This window comes from Taudactylus pleione, unplaced genomic scaffold, assembly GCF_031769625.1.
Source record: "Taudactylus pleione unplaced genomic scaffold, aTauple2 ptg000231l, whole genome shotgun sequence".
NCBI classification, from domain to species: domain Eukaryota; kingdom Metazoa; phylum Chordata; class Amphibia; order Anura; family Myobatrachidae; genus Taudactylus; species Taudactylus pleione.
In genome coordinates this window covers 4,750,662-4,766,584 of record NW_028284633.1, presented here as the reverse complement: position 1 = coordinate 4,766,584, position 15,923 = coordinate 4,750,662, and the positions used below count along the sequence as shown (strand labels likewise).

General features: G+C 47.9%; 1 protein-coding gene across 2 annotated transcripts in view; it reads left to right on the top strand.

Annotated features, from left to right (window-relative positions):
* Nucleotides 1-12,548, top strand: part of CASP2 (caspase 2) — a 51,999-nt gene extending 39,451 nt beyond the window's left edge. For both annotated transcript variants that reach the window (XM_088479389.1, XM_088479390.1), the window contains 3 exons: nucleotides 5,797-5,943; nucleotides 7,019-7,128; nucleotides 11,057-12,548. In XM_088479389.1, coding sequence (XP_088335515.1) covers nucleotides 5,797-5,943; nucleotides 7,019-7,128; nucleotides 11,057-11,185 — 386 coding nt within the window. In that variant the 3' untranslated portion in view covers nucleotides 11,186-12,548. The remainder of the gene's footprint in view (nucleotides 1-5,796; nucleotides 5,944-7,018; nucleotides 7,129-11,056) is intronic.
* Nucleotides 12,549-15,923: the final 3,375 nt, after the last annotated feature.

Below are 15,923 nucleotides of genomic sequence, written 5' to 3'. Positions count from 1 at the left end.
GATCGCATAGCGGGACTCTGGCTGTTGCCAGATACGAGGTGTTACAACAGTGTTTGGCCTCCTGTCCCAAATTCCCTGAGGGTCATCACGAGCCCCTCCTGGGGGGGATGGGCGTGTTACTCGTCTGATTACAGACGTTACTACGCCTCCCATTCCTGCGTGGTCGGATTCTTCGGATCCGTAGGTGGTAACTCTGCCTGAAATCAGTATACTTGCTTTCAGGAGTTGTTACCCATCCTACCATGGCTATAGCATGGTTGGTTAATACTATTGCATATTGGGTTGATGCATTTGTAACGTTTTTTCCCCTCCAACACGTCGGGGGTTCAAATGTATTTGGTCGCTCACGTAATATATGCTGTTGTCATAGGTGGAAATGCCTATATTGGATACCAGTCTCCTAACTTTCAGAGTTCCGGCTGCGACTGTATCCTCCGTAATACCCTATGGCTGCGCTCTGGGAATGCAGAGGTGCAGATACCATCTTTAGGGTTGATATTGTTTGGTCCTGACCTTGACAAGATTGTAGTAACATTGGCAGTATTACTAACGACAAGTTTACCGCTTTCAGCTATGCCCACTACAAGGCCTCAGACTAAGTCTGTTAAGTCTTTTTTGTCCTCTGGGTCAGCCTAAAGGTCTGTTTCTTCGTAGACTGTCGGCATCTACAAGGGCCGACATATCCAGTACCGAGCAGGCCTGGACTGCCAGCCGATCCTGCTTCTGAACCTACGGATATCTCTTCAGTCTGACGGGACAGGCCTACAACTGGGAGATACCGATTTTCTCAGTTCGCCCGGTATTAGTGTCAAGTTGCCGCAGCTACGTGGGTAGGAGGGTACGCCCTCTTTACAAGGGCCTTACAGATCCAGAAAGCTATGCAGTTGTTGCGGTAAGCGGAGCTAATTAGGCCATCCCCACTATCTCAGTGAGGGACTGGTTGTTCTGTTTTCTTTCTGGTGCGGTGGCTGAATGGTCCTCTTTGGCCTATTCTCTGTCTCAATTCCCTGAACCAGTTCCTAAAGCTACCTGGGCTCAGGAGGAAATCCCTATGCTCCATCATACGATGTTTGGAACCTGGGGACTTTAGGGTATCACTGGATATACAGGACGCGCGCCTACGGGTACTTACAGAGACCTTTCCTCAGCATGGGCTGAGGTTTGCTGTATCACAGCAACACTTACAATTTTTCGGGCTCTGCCTGTTGGGACTGTCCTCAGCCCCACAGGGGTTTACCAGCGTTTTGGATTTTCTGACAGTTCTTCTGTTCAGTATATCCCAATGCTCCTGTACCTGGACGGCCTCCTGCTCTTAGCGGGATCACCGGGGTACTTTACGGCCAGGTCAGGATGACTGTGGCTTCTTCAGGGTGCAGACGTTTAATCAACGGGGAAAAAGTCCTCCCTGCATCCCTCTCTGGGTATTCTTCATCTAGGATCCCTGCTGGATTCTCAGAATCTGAGAATTCTTCTGGCGTAAGATGGAATCTCCTCTCTTCCATTAGGAGTACATGGTTGTCTGCGCAGTCGACAGATGTCTTTACACTCTGGGATGCATGGTGGAATGGGCTCAGTTCCATTCCAGGCCTTTCCATAATTGGCTCATCTCCAGATGGAATGAGTTTTTTCTGTCGGATAACTGTTCAAACGATGATGCTCTCTCCGGAGGCAAGTCGGTCCCTGTCCGGGTGGCTATGGCCATCTCGTCCAGGGTTTTCTTTGCTAGGGACAGTGTCTGGATCGAATCCTTTTCAGTGCAGTTGGACGTCTGTCGATTCCACCCTGTCAATTAACTTACTCTGGCATAACTCTTGTTTCCCGGTGAACCTGAAAAGGTTCAGTCCGACAGGGTCAGGACAGTGGCTTCCTTTTTAGCAACACTGTTCGTTGGGTGGCAATGACAGGTATGTCACATATTCGGACATAGTCCGAGGGTCTCCTCCCGACCATCTCGGCAGCGTTCATTTCAGGAGCTCTCCATTGGGAAGCGGGAGTCCTCAGCCGTCACGACGTGCATCCCGGGGACTAGTCTCTTCCCCAAGAGAGGTTTCATCTCCTGGTGAGCAGGGGGGGGCCCCCTGAGGTGACCCTCATGGCCTTCTGACTTTATCACACTATGGTGTTACAGTTCAGCTCTGGGGATTCTGAAGCAAACTTCAGCGACTCTTTGTCGGTGAAGTGGTCCTTCCACTTTGTGTACCTGTGTTCTCCGGTCTCCCTTCTTCCTCGAGGTCTTTGGAAGTGTTTTCAATTGAGACGGAGATGCTTTCCTGCTGGTGGCTCCTGATTGCCCCAGATGTCAGGGGTACTTGGATCTTCGGAGTCTCTACATCGATACTCCATCCCTGATGCTTCACTGCCCGGACCTGTTGTCTCAGGGTCCTTGGTTTTGCCTTGGACCTGGGTCATTTGTCTTTGACTGTGTCCTTACAGTGGTCTTACGGCTTCCCTGGCTTTGTCATCGTTGGAATGATTAGAGCACATGGATCAGCTTTTGCTGGGACCTACCACAAACTGTGGCAGCCATAAATCTTATGGTATTGTACCTGTCGATACAATCCTCCGGTGCCCAGGATTTCCAGATATTCTGGCATTCCTTCCGGCTGGCTTGGGTTTCACACTTGGCCTGGTCTTCCTGACAGTGCGGATCTCTACACTGTCAGTATGGTTAAGATATGGAATTGCTTCACTCTGGTATCCAGTTCATCCTTTGGAGTGTTTTCTTGATTATGCCTCCATTTGTCCTCCCTAGGGACTCCTTGGGAGTAAGTAGTGGTTCTTCGTTACCTCCGGGGACAGTCAATGGAACCGCTGGTTGTGATAGCCATTACATGGTCTATTGCTTAGGCTCTCTCTTTCTCTCAGGGTGTTTATATCAACCAGGAGAGTGTCTGAATTGGGAGCGTTCTCATGTGGCTCCCTCTTCTGGAGGGCATCATGTCAGGGTGGGAGTTGCTCTCGCCCTGTGTTTCTTCTTAGTGGTTTTCAGGTTCCATATTATTCTGGAACTTATGGTACGGCCATTCTGTCCCCAGTCCTCTCGGCTGGTGTGGCCTCATTGACTGTGGTCTGGCCTCTTTGGATTTATGTGATCCGTTCAGGTTCCTTACGGAAATCGGACTCCTTATTGGTGGTCTGAGATTTCTGGTTTTCACAGGAAAGGATGGCCGGCCTATAACCAAATGTTGGCTTGGATGGCCTCGTAGGTCTTCCTCAGGGGCCTACCCATGGGTAGGCCTTCCTGTTGTTGATGCTTGTTTTTTCTCGGGCCATGTGACCCTCGTGTGCGGCTCGCTGTGGCGCCTCGGCTGTTTTGCCTTACTAGGTGGCCACGTGGTCTTCTGTCCACACCTTTTTAAGGTTCTAGGCATTGGTTTCCTTTGCCTCTCAGGATGCTTCCTTTTTGGCGACGGATTCTCCTCTCAGCACAGGAGCGTCCCCACCCTTGGTTGAACTGCTTTGGGACATCCCCAAGGTCAACCCTGTGGACCCCCTATGGACCCTGAAGTAGAAAACAAGAGATATGGTAAGAACTTACCTTTGTTATCTCTGTTTCTACGAAGTCCATAGGGTCCACAGGGCGCCCGCCCTGACGCACCTGGCTTCATATGGGCTGTGTGGCTGGTCACCGGTTTTCCGTCTCCCATTTCGGTGAGTATGGTTATTGAGTGTTCCAGTTTTCTCTCTCTTTTTCTCTCCTCCTCCGGCCTTTGGCTACTTACAAACTGAGGTGCCTCTGGCTTGGGGGTGGGGTTATAGGGAGAGTGGACCCAGTGCATCCTGGGAGCTAAAAGCTTTAACTGCGTGGTGCCCGGATTTGGTTCCCAACCTATACCCCAAGGTCAACCCTGTGGACCCTATGGACTCCGTAGAAACAGAGATAACAAAGGTAAGTTCTTACCATATCTCTTGTTTTTAGAACAGACGCTGCTTCACGATGCCTTTGGATGTGAGTTGTGATTCCAAAATGAATAAAATGTTAAAATATGTAATAGAACCAAGAACAGGAGATCAGGATTGCACAAAAAAAGTTACATAAAAAATATTCAAAGTGGAAGGACGCCATTATCAGGCGCAAATGCTCCATCTGCGCCACTGCTCTAAGGCTCCACTGCTGTTCTTCTATGTATCATTTCCCTCATTCTAACAGTATCTATCAGCAATGCAGAAACTGATGGAGATTTGTTGTGTCCTAGTGACCATACCCTTGCCATTGCTTATGGCTAAACAGTGCCGGTCCTGCACGGTGTTGGGTACACTGGGCACAGAGATGGGTAGGGTGTGACTGAAGCCTGACACCTTCCCATATGCAATGACCGCCCTGAGATCACAGTGGGAGCCTGTATGTGCCGAGAGTACGTTTACCAATCGCATTAATGAAGCCTATTACTCTGTGTGCTCACATATGTGTTATCACAGACTACAGTGCAGAGGACCACAGACACCTTGAATGCGCACCAACTGGCGTCACACTCGTGCCTTTGGTAACATTTGGAAAGGTATGCAAACGGGTATGGGAGGAGAATCTAGTGGTCTCGCTGAGTCTATACCCACTTGTGATTGGGAGCTTGGTTTTTTGTACGTTGCCTGATTTTGTTACTGGCGTTAGTACACACTGGTACGTTATTGGTATCTTCCAAAGACCAGGGGTAATCAGGCTAAAGGAATTGAATCTGATTAATTCATGCGTTGGCATTATTAAACATTTATACAAAGATGGTTATACTATAGATCTGTCCCATGGCTCTCCACTATAACAGTATTGGCATATAAGACTCTTATCTGCAAATTGGTCATATTAGTTTTATTCTGTTTTTCCCTAAAGGGGCATACACACTAGACGGGATATGCTCCATGAGCGATATTGTTAATGTTTGGTCTTGATCTCCCGGGCAAACGACATTGAGCATACACACTGAACGATATCGTTAACGATCGATATCAGCACAGAGAATATCAGGAGATGAGTGATGTTCTAATGAGGACTGCATGTCACAGGGGCACTGATGCTCTGCGTAATAGTTTTTCTGTCTTGCAGCAATCATTTTTTTTTCTTCTTCAGGTCCACAGGGATGCCATGGGGGATATTATGGCTGGAGACCAGGCACCAAACAATTAAAGCTTCAGCTCCCAGGATGCCTCGGGGTCCTCCTCCTCCATATATACCCCGCCCCTAGCCATAGGACTTCAGTTGTTTGTTTGGTGCGGCAGGATCAAGACACACCTTTGTAACGGGACTTCTCAGGCAGTCCTGAGCTTTTATTTTATGTTTGTTTTTGGGTTGGCAGTACTAAGCGTCTGAATTAAGACGCTTATACTGCGACTCCAACTACCTCTGCCGGGCCGCAACACCAGTAACTAGGCTGATTATTTCAGCGGGTCACGTCTTAGCTTACTAGCCGCAATGCTGCGGCCTGGACTGCTAGCGGATGCACGGAGATGTCAGGTAAGGCGATTCCTCGCTAACGGGGAATCGCATGTGGCTGGCCTTGCTTCTGGTGCCAGAGACGCACCAGAAGCCGCTGCTGTCAGGGCCCGGGATTGTGCGCGTCCTCACTCCTGCAAAACTTTATTATAGTGATTGAGCAGTAAAGCAGAATGTGATTATTGATGTTTCAAACAGAGTTGATAAATGTCAGCGGAAATCAACTCACATGTAGATATGTTAGAAACAACTTCTAATGTACGGCTATTTTTCTAACGGAAGGATGCAGAAATGTTGTACAGAGTTCTGTATTCTTCTTGTATAAGTTTTCTCTTTTTCTTGATTTGTTCCTTATGCCGTATGTATGACAGACGATGCAGACCGAGGGGTAGACCAGCAAGATGGGCGAGAACAAGCTGGATCTCCAGGGTGCGAGCAGAGCGATGCAGGAAGAGAAGACGGGAAAGTCCGCCTGCCAACCCAGTCTGACATGATCTGCGCCTATGCATGTCTAAGGGGTGAGTGCGGGGCACAGACCCCTGTCATTAATACTAGTCATGTCTAAGGGGTGAGTGTGGGGCACAGACCCCTGTCATTAATACTAATCATGTCTAAGGGGTGAGTGCGGGGCACAGACCCCTGTCATTAATACTAATCATGTCTAAGGGGTGAGTGCGGGGCACAGACCCCTGTCATTTATACTAATCATGTCTAAGGGGTGAGTGCGGGGCACAGACCCCTGTCATTAATACTAGTCATGTCTAAGGGGTGAGTGCGGGGCACAGACCCCTGTCATTAATACTAGTCATGTCTAAGGGGTGAGTGCGGGGCACAGACCACTGTCATTAATACTAGTCATGTCTAAGGGGTGAGTGTGGGGCACAGACCCCTGTCATTAATACTAGTCATGTCTAAGGGGTGAGTGCGGGGCACAGACCCCTGTCATTAATACTAGTCATGTCTAAGGGGTGAGTGCGGGGCACAGACCCCTGTCATTAATACTAGTCATGTCTAAGGGGTGAGTGCGGGGCACAGACCCCTGTCATTAATACTAGTCATGTCTAAGGGGTGAGTGCGGTGTACAGACCCCTGGCATTAATACTAGTCATGTCTAAGGGGTGAGTGCGGGGTACAGACCCCTGGCATTAATACTAGTCATGTCTAAGGGGTGAGTGCGGGGTACAGACCCCTGGCATTAATACTAGTCATGTCTAAGGGGTGAGTGTGGGGCACAGACCCGTCATTAATACTAATCAGCTTATTTACATAGTGCTTGGACTGGCAGCGCTATTGGATGTGTGTTAGTCTCTTCCCTACATCAGGGGACTCTGCATAATTACATTTCACAACTTTATTAGTCGCTGGTTATAATGGTCACAAACGCTGCGGTGACTTTGAACATCCTTTATGTTTAGTGCAGGATTCAAGTTTTAATATACAACTTTCTATTTGTTTCAAACTTGCTTTTGCAAAATGCCTTATTGGGTGAGCTAACGTCAGGATGTTGTATTAGAGGTGGCGGTTTTCTCGATTCTAGAAGCCCCGTTCGTCATCGTGGAGTAAGTTTATGACATCTGTCGCCATCTCTTTCAGGTACGGTATCACTTCGCAATACAAAACGGGGCTCATGGTTCATTCAGGACCTTACTGAAGTGTTCTCCAAACATGCCAAGGACACACATGTAGCTGACATGTTGGTGAAGGTAAGAGCAGCATTTACATAAGTAACTGTTGTAATATCTTTGTAACATTTTAATAAAAAAACTGGGAAATATATCCCCAAACCATACACTTTTTCTTAGTCCCAGTCACCATAGTTATTAACCCTAGAAATAAGAACTGACCGCTCTCGGTACAAAAGACTAATAGCGCTTTAGAGTGTAGCGCTAAATCGTTAGATCTGCAGTTGACCCCACATGAGTGACGTGATTGTTCCTGAGACGGTAGTATGTGACAGAGGAGGACCAGGAATCATCTATACACACAATGACTGGTATTCACTACTTAACTACTAAAGATTGGGTCGGGCATCGTATAAAATGGTGTTCTGGTCATTGGAGTTGTGTGCGATCATTTCCACACAAAGGTGCCCACACACATAGCGATTTTTTTCACGATCTAGCCGATTCCAACACATTGGAACGACAGATTGGGGAAAAAATGCTCAAATCGTGAGTCCCCACTCACGATAATGATGCGATGCGCGCCCCCGCAGGTCGCACATCGCATCTTCAGATGTGCCGTGCAGTACCGCAGATCTGACAATCTAGACACAAATGCACTGTTAAAAACTCTGGCTGCAGGAGATCGGATGAAGATTGGACAGCATATCGTATGCATATCGTGTTCAGAGCTGCCGGGGAGAGTTTCAAGGGAAATTGGACACATCGTCAGATCGTGAGCACATCGGTATGTGTGTGGGCACCTTAACACTGTCCTCTTACATTCGCTGTCCAGATCTATCCAGCTCCTGTGGCAGCAGCTCCAGTCTCAGATGCTTCTCCTACAGTATAATCCCAGCCGCCCTTATCACAGTCTACACAATCCAATGGGTGGTGGCTGGACCAACAGAGCTAAATAACCAGCTAGACTGAGATTGGATTTAGTGCCCTACAACACTAGAAAAGCTGCTAGCAGTGTCCTATGCCACTCTCCTCCTATACAATGATATTACGGTTTTTGTTTTGTTTTTTAAATCAATCAGCCGGAGCAGAGAAGTTGGGACAAAAGTGAAAACAAAATTGTGTCAAGATGTAGTAGTTTGATGCCAACTATGGTCTCTTAAGATGATTCTTCTGCCGCCTCCAGTAAGGGAGTTAAATGTCTTGGGAGCTCATTATTTAATAACCAATAGCAAACTAATCCTGGGCTGCAATAATTTGCTATCTTGTTTGGGTATTGGATATTATTCCTGCCCAGTTACACTGTGGTGCCGGGGATATTAGGAGAACAATGCGTAATTAAATGAGTAGAACCTGCGCTTACTCTCTAAGAAGTAAATCAGCAGCGGGCACCTGGGGGTAATCCAGACCCCTAGATTACATTTGACAACAAGAGAATATGGACCTCATTCAGAGTCGGTTGAAGCGGCCGCACGGTCTTACGGGAATAGGGGCCGGATATGCAAATGATTCCCTCGCAAGTTGCGTCCCTAAGTTTGGATCGGTAGCTGGCCGACCAAGGGGAGGAAGCGGCCGGAATTCAAAAAAATACGCCCCCTTCTCGTACGCATTGCACGTCATCTCCGGGCAAATAAGAATTAATCGAGACCATCGGGAACCAATGGAACTAGTCGTAGAGCTTAAGGTTGACCATACCCTCTCTTAAGCTCTACGATCATGTCAGTGTAAAAACCTCCCATGTCACATATGCCATGACGCTACTTTGTTAATTATGCACTCCCATAAACCGTATGCACTCCCATAAAACGCCGTTCGCATAATTAGGCACGCCTGCGTGCGGATCTCCACTCCCCCGTTTTCAAGCACTTTCCCCTGTTACCACCCACAAACGCCTCAATCTGTCACTCAAACTACCGACCTGGCTGTGTTCAAGGAGAGAGAAATTTCTGATCGTATCGGCTAGTTTGCGCACGCGCATTGCGAACTTTACGCATGCGCAGTATAGCGAACATCGGTGGCGTACGACCGTGCGGCCGCTTCGACCGACTCTGAATGAGGTCCTATGTGCCTGCACTTGAAAATGAGTAAATGTAGAAATGAATCTTCTTGTAAGTGATGATGACTAAGTACTGTATGTTCTGTATAGATTTATTTATTGCTGTTTTAGAGAATTAAGTGGAGTCACAATACTCCTCTCTGTAATCAATAAATAAGTGTTTTTTAAAGGATAATAGCCTTGATAAAGTTACTATGGAGGACCTCGGCACCTGCGGGACACCGGGCAAGTTGACGGACCAGAGGGTACAGGACGCCGACCCTCCAGGGCGCAACTACCAAAGACTCTGGACAGCACCTTGTTTTCTAATTGCCAGATTTTTTTTCCTCCCCCCCCCCAAGACTATTGTTGCTTTTGCATGTACATAATTTTTATTATCCTGAATTTTTGATTCTATTCTATTCTTCCTCCATAGTAACTTTATCAGGGCTATTATCAGTCTCTCCCCTCCCTATTTTTGCCCTGCCCCACCCCAGCATTTTCCTGTTATTTATTGATTACAGAGAGGAGCATTGTGACTCCACGTAATTCTCTAAAACAGCAATAAATAAATCTATAAAGAACATACAATACTTAGTTATCATCATTTATAAGAAGATTCATTTATACATCTACTCATTTCCAAGCGCAGGCACATATTCTCTTGTTGTCAATTAGGAGGCAATGCGACTGGTCACAGTGGACACTTCAGTCTGTAAACTGAGTGCATTTGGTCACCATCATTGTACCACCAGGTAACCCTTCCTCGCCCACTGAAGATTAACAGATTGATAGAGCACATGATAAAAACATTGTGGACACAATTGCGCAATTCGCTTGTGCTGCGCTCGGTAAATGATCTTTCTTGTGCCTCACAGTTTGTCTTTCACTCCAGTACGCATGGAAACGATATATATATATATATATATATATATATATAAAGCCACCCCCCCCCCCCCCCCCAAAATAGAGCTGGTATCATCATGTGTTATGCAATATACTCCTGTGTAGATACTATTATATCAACAGGATACATTTGGGCCCTCATTCAGAGGCGCTCGCTCTTAATCAGGACGGGCCTGTTTTTTTTTTTTTTTTTACCGCCCTCCAGACCGATCGCTAAGATGTGGGTGACCACCCACAGCTTTAGTGGGCGGCCTGGCGATGGTCGCGACCATTGCGCTTGCAACGAGACCCTTGTGGTAGGGTCTTGTCCACTGCAAACCCCAGTGAACTTCCTGCTCTAATAGAGCAGGAAGTTCACTACTGACATCACGTGTGATGTCAGTAGGGCCGCCCGCAAACGGCAGGCCTTCCTTAGGGAACGCCTCCGTTTGGCCAGCCACCCCCCCGACCTGCCTACAAAACGGGGGCGAGCTGTCAATCAACATCAACAGCCGCCCCGTTTTGCTGCGAGCCCCGAGCGAGTGAAGTTCTCACTCGCTCCGGGGCTCGCGAACGCTCGGCCCGGCCATCGACCCGCTTGCACGCGCTATGCGCCCGCGAACGGGTCTGAATCAGGCCCTTGGTCTCATCTATTGTCATATCCAAAGGGTGCTAGAAAGATCAAATCTGCTGGGACAAGAAGATCCTCAAAAGCTGGATGGAGACCTCAGTTTAGAGGAAAATATTAGACGATTGTCAATTCACCCTTTCTGAAATCAACTAACAACGCACCTACTGCAGGTCTATGATTGAAACGTCAGTGTTGTAGTGATACAAAGAGTGGCAGGATATTGTCTGCCCTTCCAGCATAGATTCCGCAGAATGGACTCCTTTTGTGTTTCTAGTATTTGGATTCACAAGTATTTAACTAGTAGGGAGCTTATGAAATTTGCCTACAGCTAAATAAAGGCAGTATGTTGCCGTCAAGGACAGGAATAGCCATCTGTGGATTGTTACTGTGTATTAACGGCAAATTACCCTCCAACAAGTCACATGGTTGTAATGTTAGGGTTCCAATCTCTCCCGCAGGTGAACGCTTGCATAAAGAAACGGGAGGGACATGCCCCAGGGACCGAATACCACCGCTGCAAAGAGATGTCAGAGTATAGCAGCACTCTCTGCCGAGACCTCTACCTGTTCCCGGGTGTCTCCCTGTGATACCCGGCACCTCCAGAAGCCAGCACTTCTAATTTATACATGATTATCCGTTTTTTTCAATGGAAAGAAAAATACTTTACAAACTTTATTCACGTCTTCCAAGTTTATATATGGTCTCATGTCACTTTTTGTACTCGTCCTTGCCAACTTCAGCATTAACAGAAGTGTTGCGGTGCCTGGGAATAGATCTCTGCTACCCATGATCGCAGAGTAAAGAGACACATTCTCTCCTGGTGTCTGGGGGTCCCATTACCAGGATCCATCTTCTCCCCTGACGTGTGAAACATAAACAGGTGCTGTGCTGCCTAACAGGCCGCTTCATGAAAGGGGGGGGGGGGGTGTATTTCTTGTTTTTATTTTATTGTTTTAAGTCCAGTACATTCCTTAGTGTTTGGGGGTTTCATGGTTTAACGCTTTTAGAGGCAGCGGGAAGTTTGCTTTGTGCCTCAGCTTTTGCACTTTTTCTCTCCCACTGGCCTTAAATGAAATAGGGAGTTAGGACCAACCCTGTCATTGGCCTCATGGGCTTGGTAACGGCAAATATCCATGGTGGGCTGTGTTCGCTGTTGACCATAAGTTTCATTCATCGTTTGGGCCGATTTATACTTCACACGGTATTATACCAGATACAGCTCCTCAATGCCATCATTAAGCATCTCACACATGGACCTGAACAGCTATTCTAAGGTTACAATGTAGCTGAAACCAGTGACAAGCTGGCAGCTAAACCAGGGGCAACAGCCTGATATAATATGACCCATCACACAGTTTAATGTACGGAGCAGTGTTCTGTTCTTTCAATGCGTTTCTTCATTCACCTACAAAAAAAAATAATGTGCGCGTTTCACCAATTGTTCATTAACAAATTGCTCCTGTTAAGTTTTGCCCACAGCTCCTAAATGTAATTTTGCTAGGCCTATCTAGCTAAACGCACCCAATTTACTTATTTTATTATTCCTAGTGGAATGTTGTTGTCATCTCTTGGTAATGGGAGTTACTGTACATCGTTAACTTTTTAAGCAAAACCCCAAGACCTAAGCTTTTAATAAGAAAAAATACATTTGTAGCGTATATTGGATGCTTGGGACCTTAACGAGGACACGTTTGTGAAGAGGAATGAATATAAACACCGGACATATATGTGAACATTCCAAACTGCCAGAGGTCTGGGCATCACGCGTGGCTCTGCGGCCCTCTCCAGCTCTTTATCTCAGGACTTTATCGCTTTTTAGACACTGCCGCATTCTGTATTACCTTACTCTCTGCCAAATACTACATTGCCGCACGCCTGGACGTGTCAGAGTAAATCTCCGTTAAAAATGTGCAATGATGTTTGCGTTTAATAAATCTTTTTTTATATGTTCTTATTATTGTCTGGGATTTGTGTTCCGCAATGTACAGTATACAAATAAAATTCAGACATGAAATCAAAGGGAAGGGATGGCGCTGCTCCTGAAAGCTTACAATCTAAGATGAGGGCACAGCTCATACTCTGAGGCGTATGCGTGGCTCAGAGTGGAAATAGATCGTTTTTGCATTGTATCAGTGTGAGTAGTATAGGTGTGAGGGTGTACCAGTGTGAGTAGTATAGGTGTGAGTAGGGTAGGTGTGAGGGTGAACCAGTGTGAGTAGTATAGGTGTGAGGGTGTACCAGTGTGAGTAGTATAGGTGGGAGTAGGGTAGGTGTGAGGGTGTACCAGTGTGAGTAGTATAGGTGTGAGGGTGTACCAGTGTGAGTAGTATAGGTGTGAGTAGGGTAGGTGTGAGGGTGTACCAGTGTGAGTAGTATAGGTGTGAGTAGGGTAGGTGTGAGGGTGTACCAGTGTGAGTAGTATAGATGGGAGTAGGGTAGGTGTGAGGGTGTACCAGTGTGAGTAGTATAGGTGTGAGTAGGGTAGGTGTGAGGGTGTACCAGTGTGAGTAGTATAGGTGGGAGTAGGGTAGGTGTGAGGGTGTACCAGTGTGAGTAGTATAGATGGGAGTAGGGTAGGTGTGAGGGTGTACCAGTGTGAGTAGTATAGGTGGGAGTAGGGTAGGTGTGAGGGTGTACCAGTGTGAGTAGTATAGGTGGGAGTAGGGTAGGTGTGAGGGTGTACCAGTGTGAGTAGTATAGGTGGGAGTAGGTTAGGTGTGAGGGTGTACCAGTGTGAGTAGTATGGGTGGGAGTAGGGTAGGTGTGAGGGTGTACCAGTGTGAGTAGTATAGGTGTGAGTAGGGTAGGTGTGAGGGTGAACCAGTGTGAGTAGTATAGGTGGGAGTAGGGTAGGTGTGAGGGTGTACCAGTGTGAGTAGTATGGGTGGGAGTAGTGTAGGTGTGAGGGTGTACCGGTGTGAGTAGGGGAGGTGTTAGGGTGTATCAGTGTGAGTAGTATAGGTAGGTGTAGGGTAGGTGTGAGGGTGAACCAGTGTGAGTAGTATAGGTGGGAGTAGGGTAGGTGTGAGGGTGTACCAGTGTGAGTAGTATAGGTGGGAGTAGGGTAGGTGTGAGGGGTGTACCAGTGTGAGTAGTATAGGGAGTAGGGGAGGTGTGAGGGTGTACCAGTGAGTAGTATAGGTGGGAGTAGGGTAGATGTGAGGGTGTACCAGTGTGAGTAGTATAGGTGGGAGTAGGGTAGGTGTGAGGGTGTACCAGTGTGAGTAGTATAGGTGTGAGTAGGGTAGGTGTGAGGGTGTACCAGTGTGAGTAGTATAGGTGGGAGTAGGGTAGGTGTGAGGGTGTACCAGTGTGAGTAGTATAGATGGGAGTAGGGTAGGTGTGAGGGTGTACCAGTGTGAGTAGTATAGGTGGGAGTAGGGTAGGTGTGAGGGTGTACCAGTGTGAGTAGTATAGGTGGGAGTAGGGTAGGTGTGAGGGTGTACCAGTGTGAGTAGTATAGGTGGGAGTAGGTTAGGTGTGAGGGTGTACCAGTGTGAGTAGTATGGGTGGGAGTAGGGTAGGTGTGAGGGTGTACCAGTGTGAGTAGTATAGGTGTGAGTAGGGTAGGTGTGAGGGTGAACCAGTGTGAGTAGTATAGGTGGGAGTAGGGTAGGTGTGAGGGTGTACCAGTGTGAGTAGTATGGGTGGGAGTAGTGTAGGTGTGAGGGTGTACCGGTGTGAGTAGGGGAGGTGTTAGGGTGTATCAGTGTGAGTAGTATAGGTAGGTGTAGGGTAGGTGTGAGGGTGAACCAGTGTGAGTAGTATAGGTGGGAGTAGGGTAGGTGTGAGGGTGTACCAGTGTGAGTAGTATAGGTGGGAGTAGGGTAGGTGTGAGGGGTGTACCAGTGTGAGTAGTATAGGGAGTAGGGGAGGTGTGAGGGTGTACCAGTGTGAGTAGTATAGGTGGGAGTAGGGTAGATGTGAGGGTGTACCAGTGTGAGTAGTATAGGTGGGAGTAGGGTAGGTGTGAGGGTGTACCAGTGTGAGTAGTATGGGTGGGAGTAGTGTAGGTGTGAGGGTGTACCGGTGTGAGTAGGGGAGGTGTTAGGGTGTATCAGTGTGAGTAGTATAGGTAGGTGTGAGGGTGAACCAGTGTGAGTAGTATAGGTGGGAGTAGGGTAGGTGTGAGGGTGTACCAGTGTGAGTAGTATAGGTGGGAGTAGGGTAGGTGTGAGGGGTGTACCAGTGTGAGTAGTATAGGGAGTAGGGGAGGTGTGAGGGTGTACCAGTGTGAGTAGTATAGGTGGGAGTAGGGTAGATGTGAGGGTGTACCAGTGTGAGTAGTATAGGTGGGAGTAGGGTAGGTGTGAGGGTGAACCAGTGTGAGTAGTATAGGTGGGAGTAGGGTAGGTGTGAGGGTGTACCAGTGTGAGTAGTATAGGTGGGAGTAGGGTAGGTGTGAGGGGTGTACCAGTGTGAGTAGTATAGGGAGTAGGGGAGGTGTGAGGGTGTACCAGTGTGAGTAGTATAGGTGGGAGTAGGGTAGATGTGAGGGGTGTACCAGTGTGAGTAGTATAGGGAGTAGGGGAGGTGTGAGGGTGTACCAGTGTGAGTAGTATAGGTGGGAGTAGGGTAGGTGTGAGGGTGAACCAGTGTGAGTAGTATAGATGGGAGTAGGGTAGGTGTGAGGGTGAACCAGTGTGAGTAGTATAGGTGGGAGTAGGGTAGGTGTGAGGGTGTACCAGTGTGAGTAGTATGGGTGGGAGTAGGGTAGGTGTGAGGGTGTACCAGTGTGAGTAGTATAGGTGTGAGTAGGGTAGGTGTGAGGGTGTACCAGTGTGAGTAGTATAGGGAGTAGGGGAGGTGTGAGGGTGTACCAGTGTGAGTAGTATAGGTGGGAGTAGGGTAGATGTGAGGGTGTACCAGTGTGAGTAGTATAGGTGGGAGTAGGGTAGGTGTGAGGGTGTACCAGTGTGAATAGTATGGGTGGGAGTAGTGTAGGTGTGAGGGTGTACCGGTGTGAGTAGGGGAGGTGTTAGGGTGTATCAGTGTGAGTAGTATAGGTAGGTGTAGGGTAGGTGTGAGGGTGAACCAGTGTGAGTAGTATAGGTGGGAGTAGGGTAGGTGTGAGGGTGTACCAGTGTGAGTAGTATAGGTGGGAGTAGGGTAGGTGTGAGGGGTGTACCAGTGTGAGTAGTATAGGGAGTAGGGGAGGTGTGAGGGTGTACCAGTGTGAGTAGTATAGGTGGGAGTAGGGTAGATGTGAGGGTGTACCAGTGTGAGTAGTATAGGTGGGAGTAGGGTAGGTGTGAGGGTGTACCAGTGTGAGTAGTATGGGTGGGAGTAGTGTAGGTGTGAGGGTGTACCGGTGTGAGTAGGGGA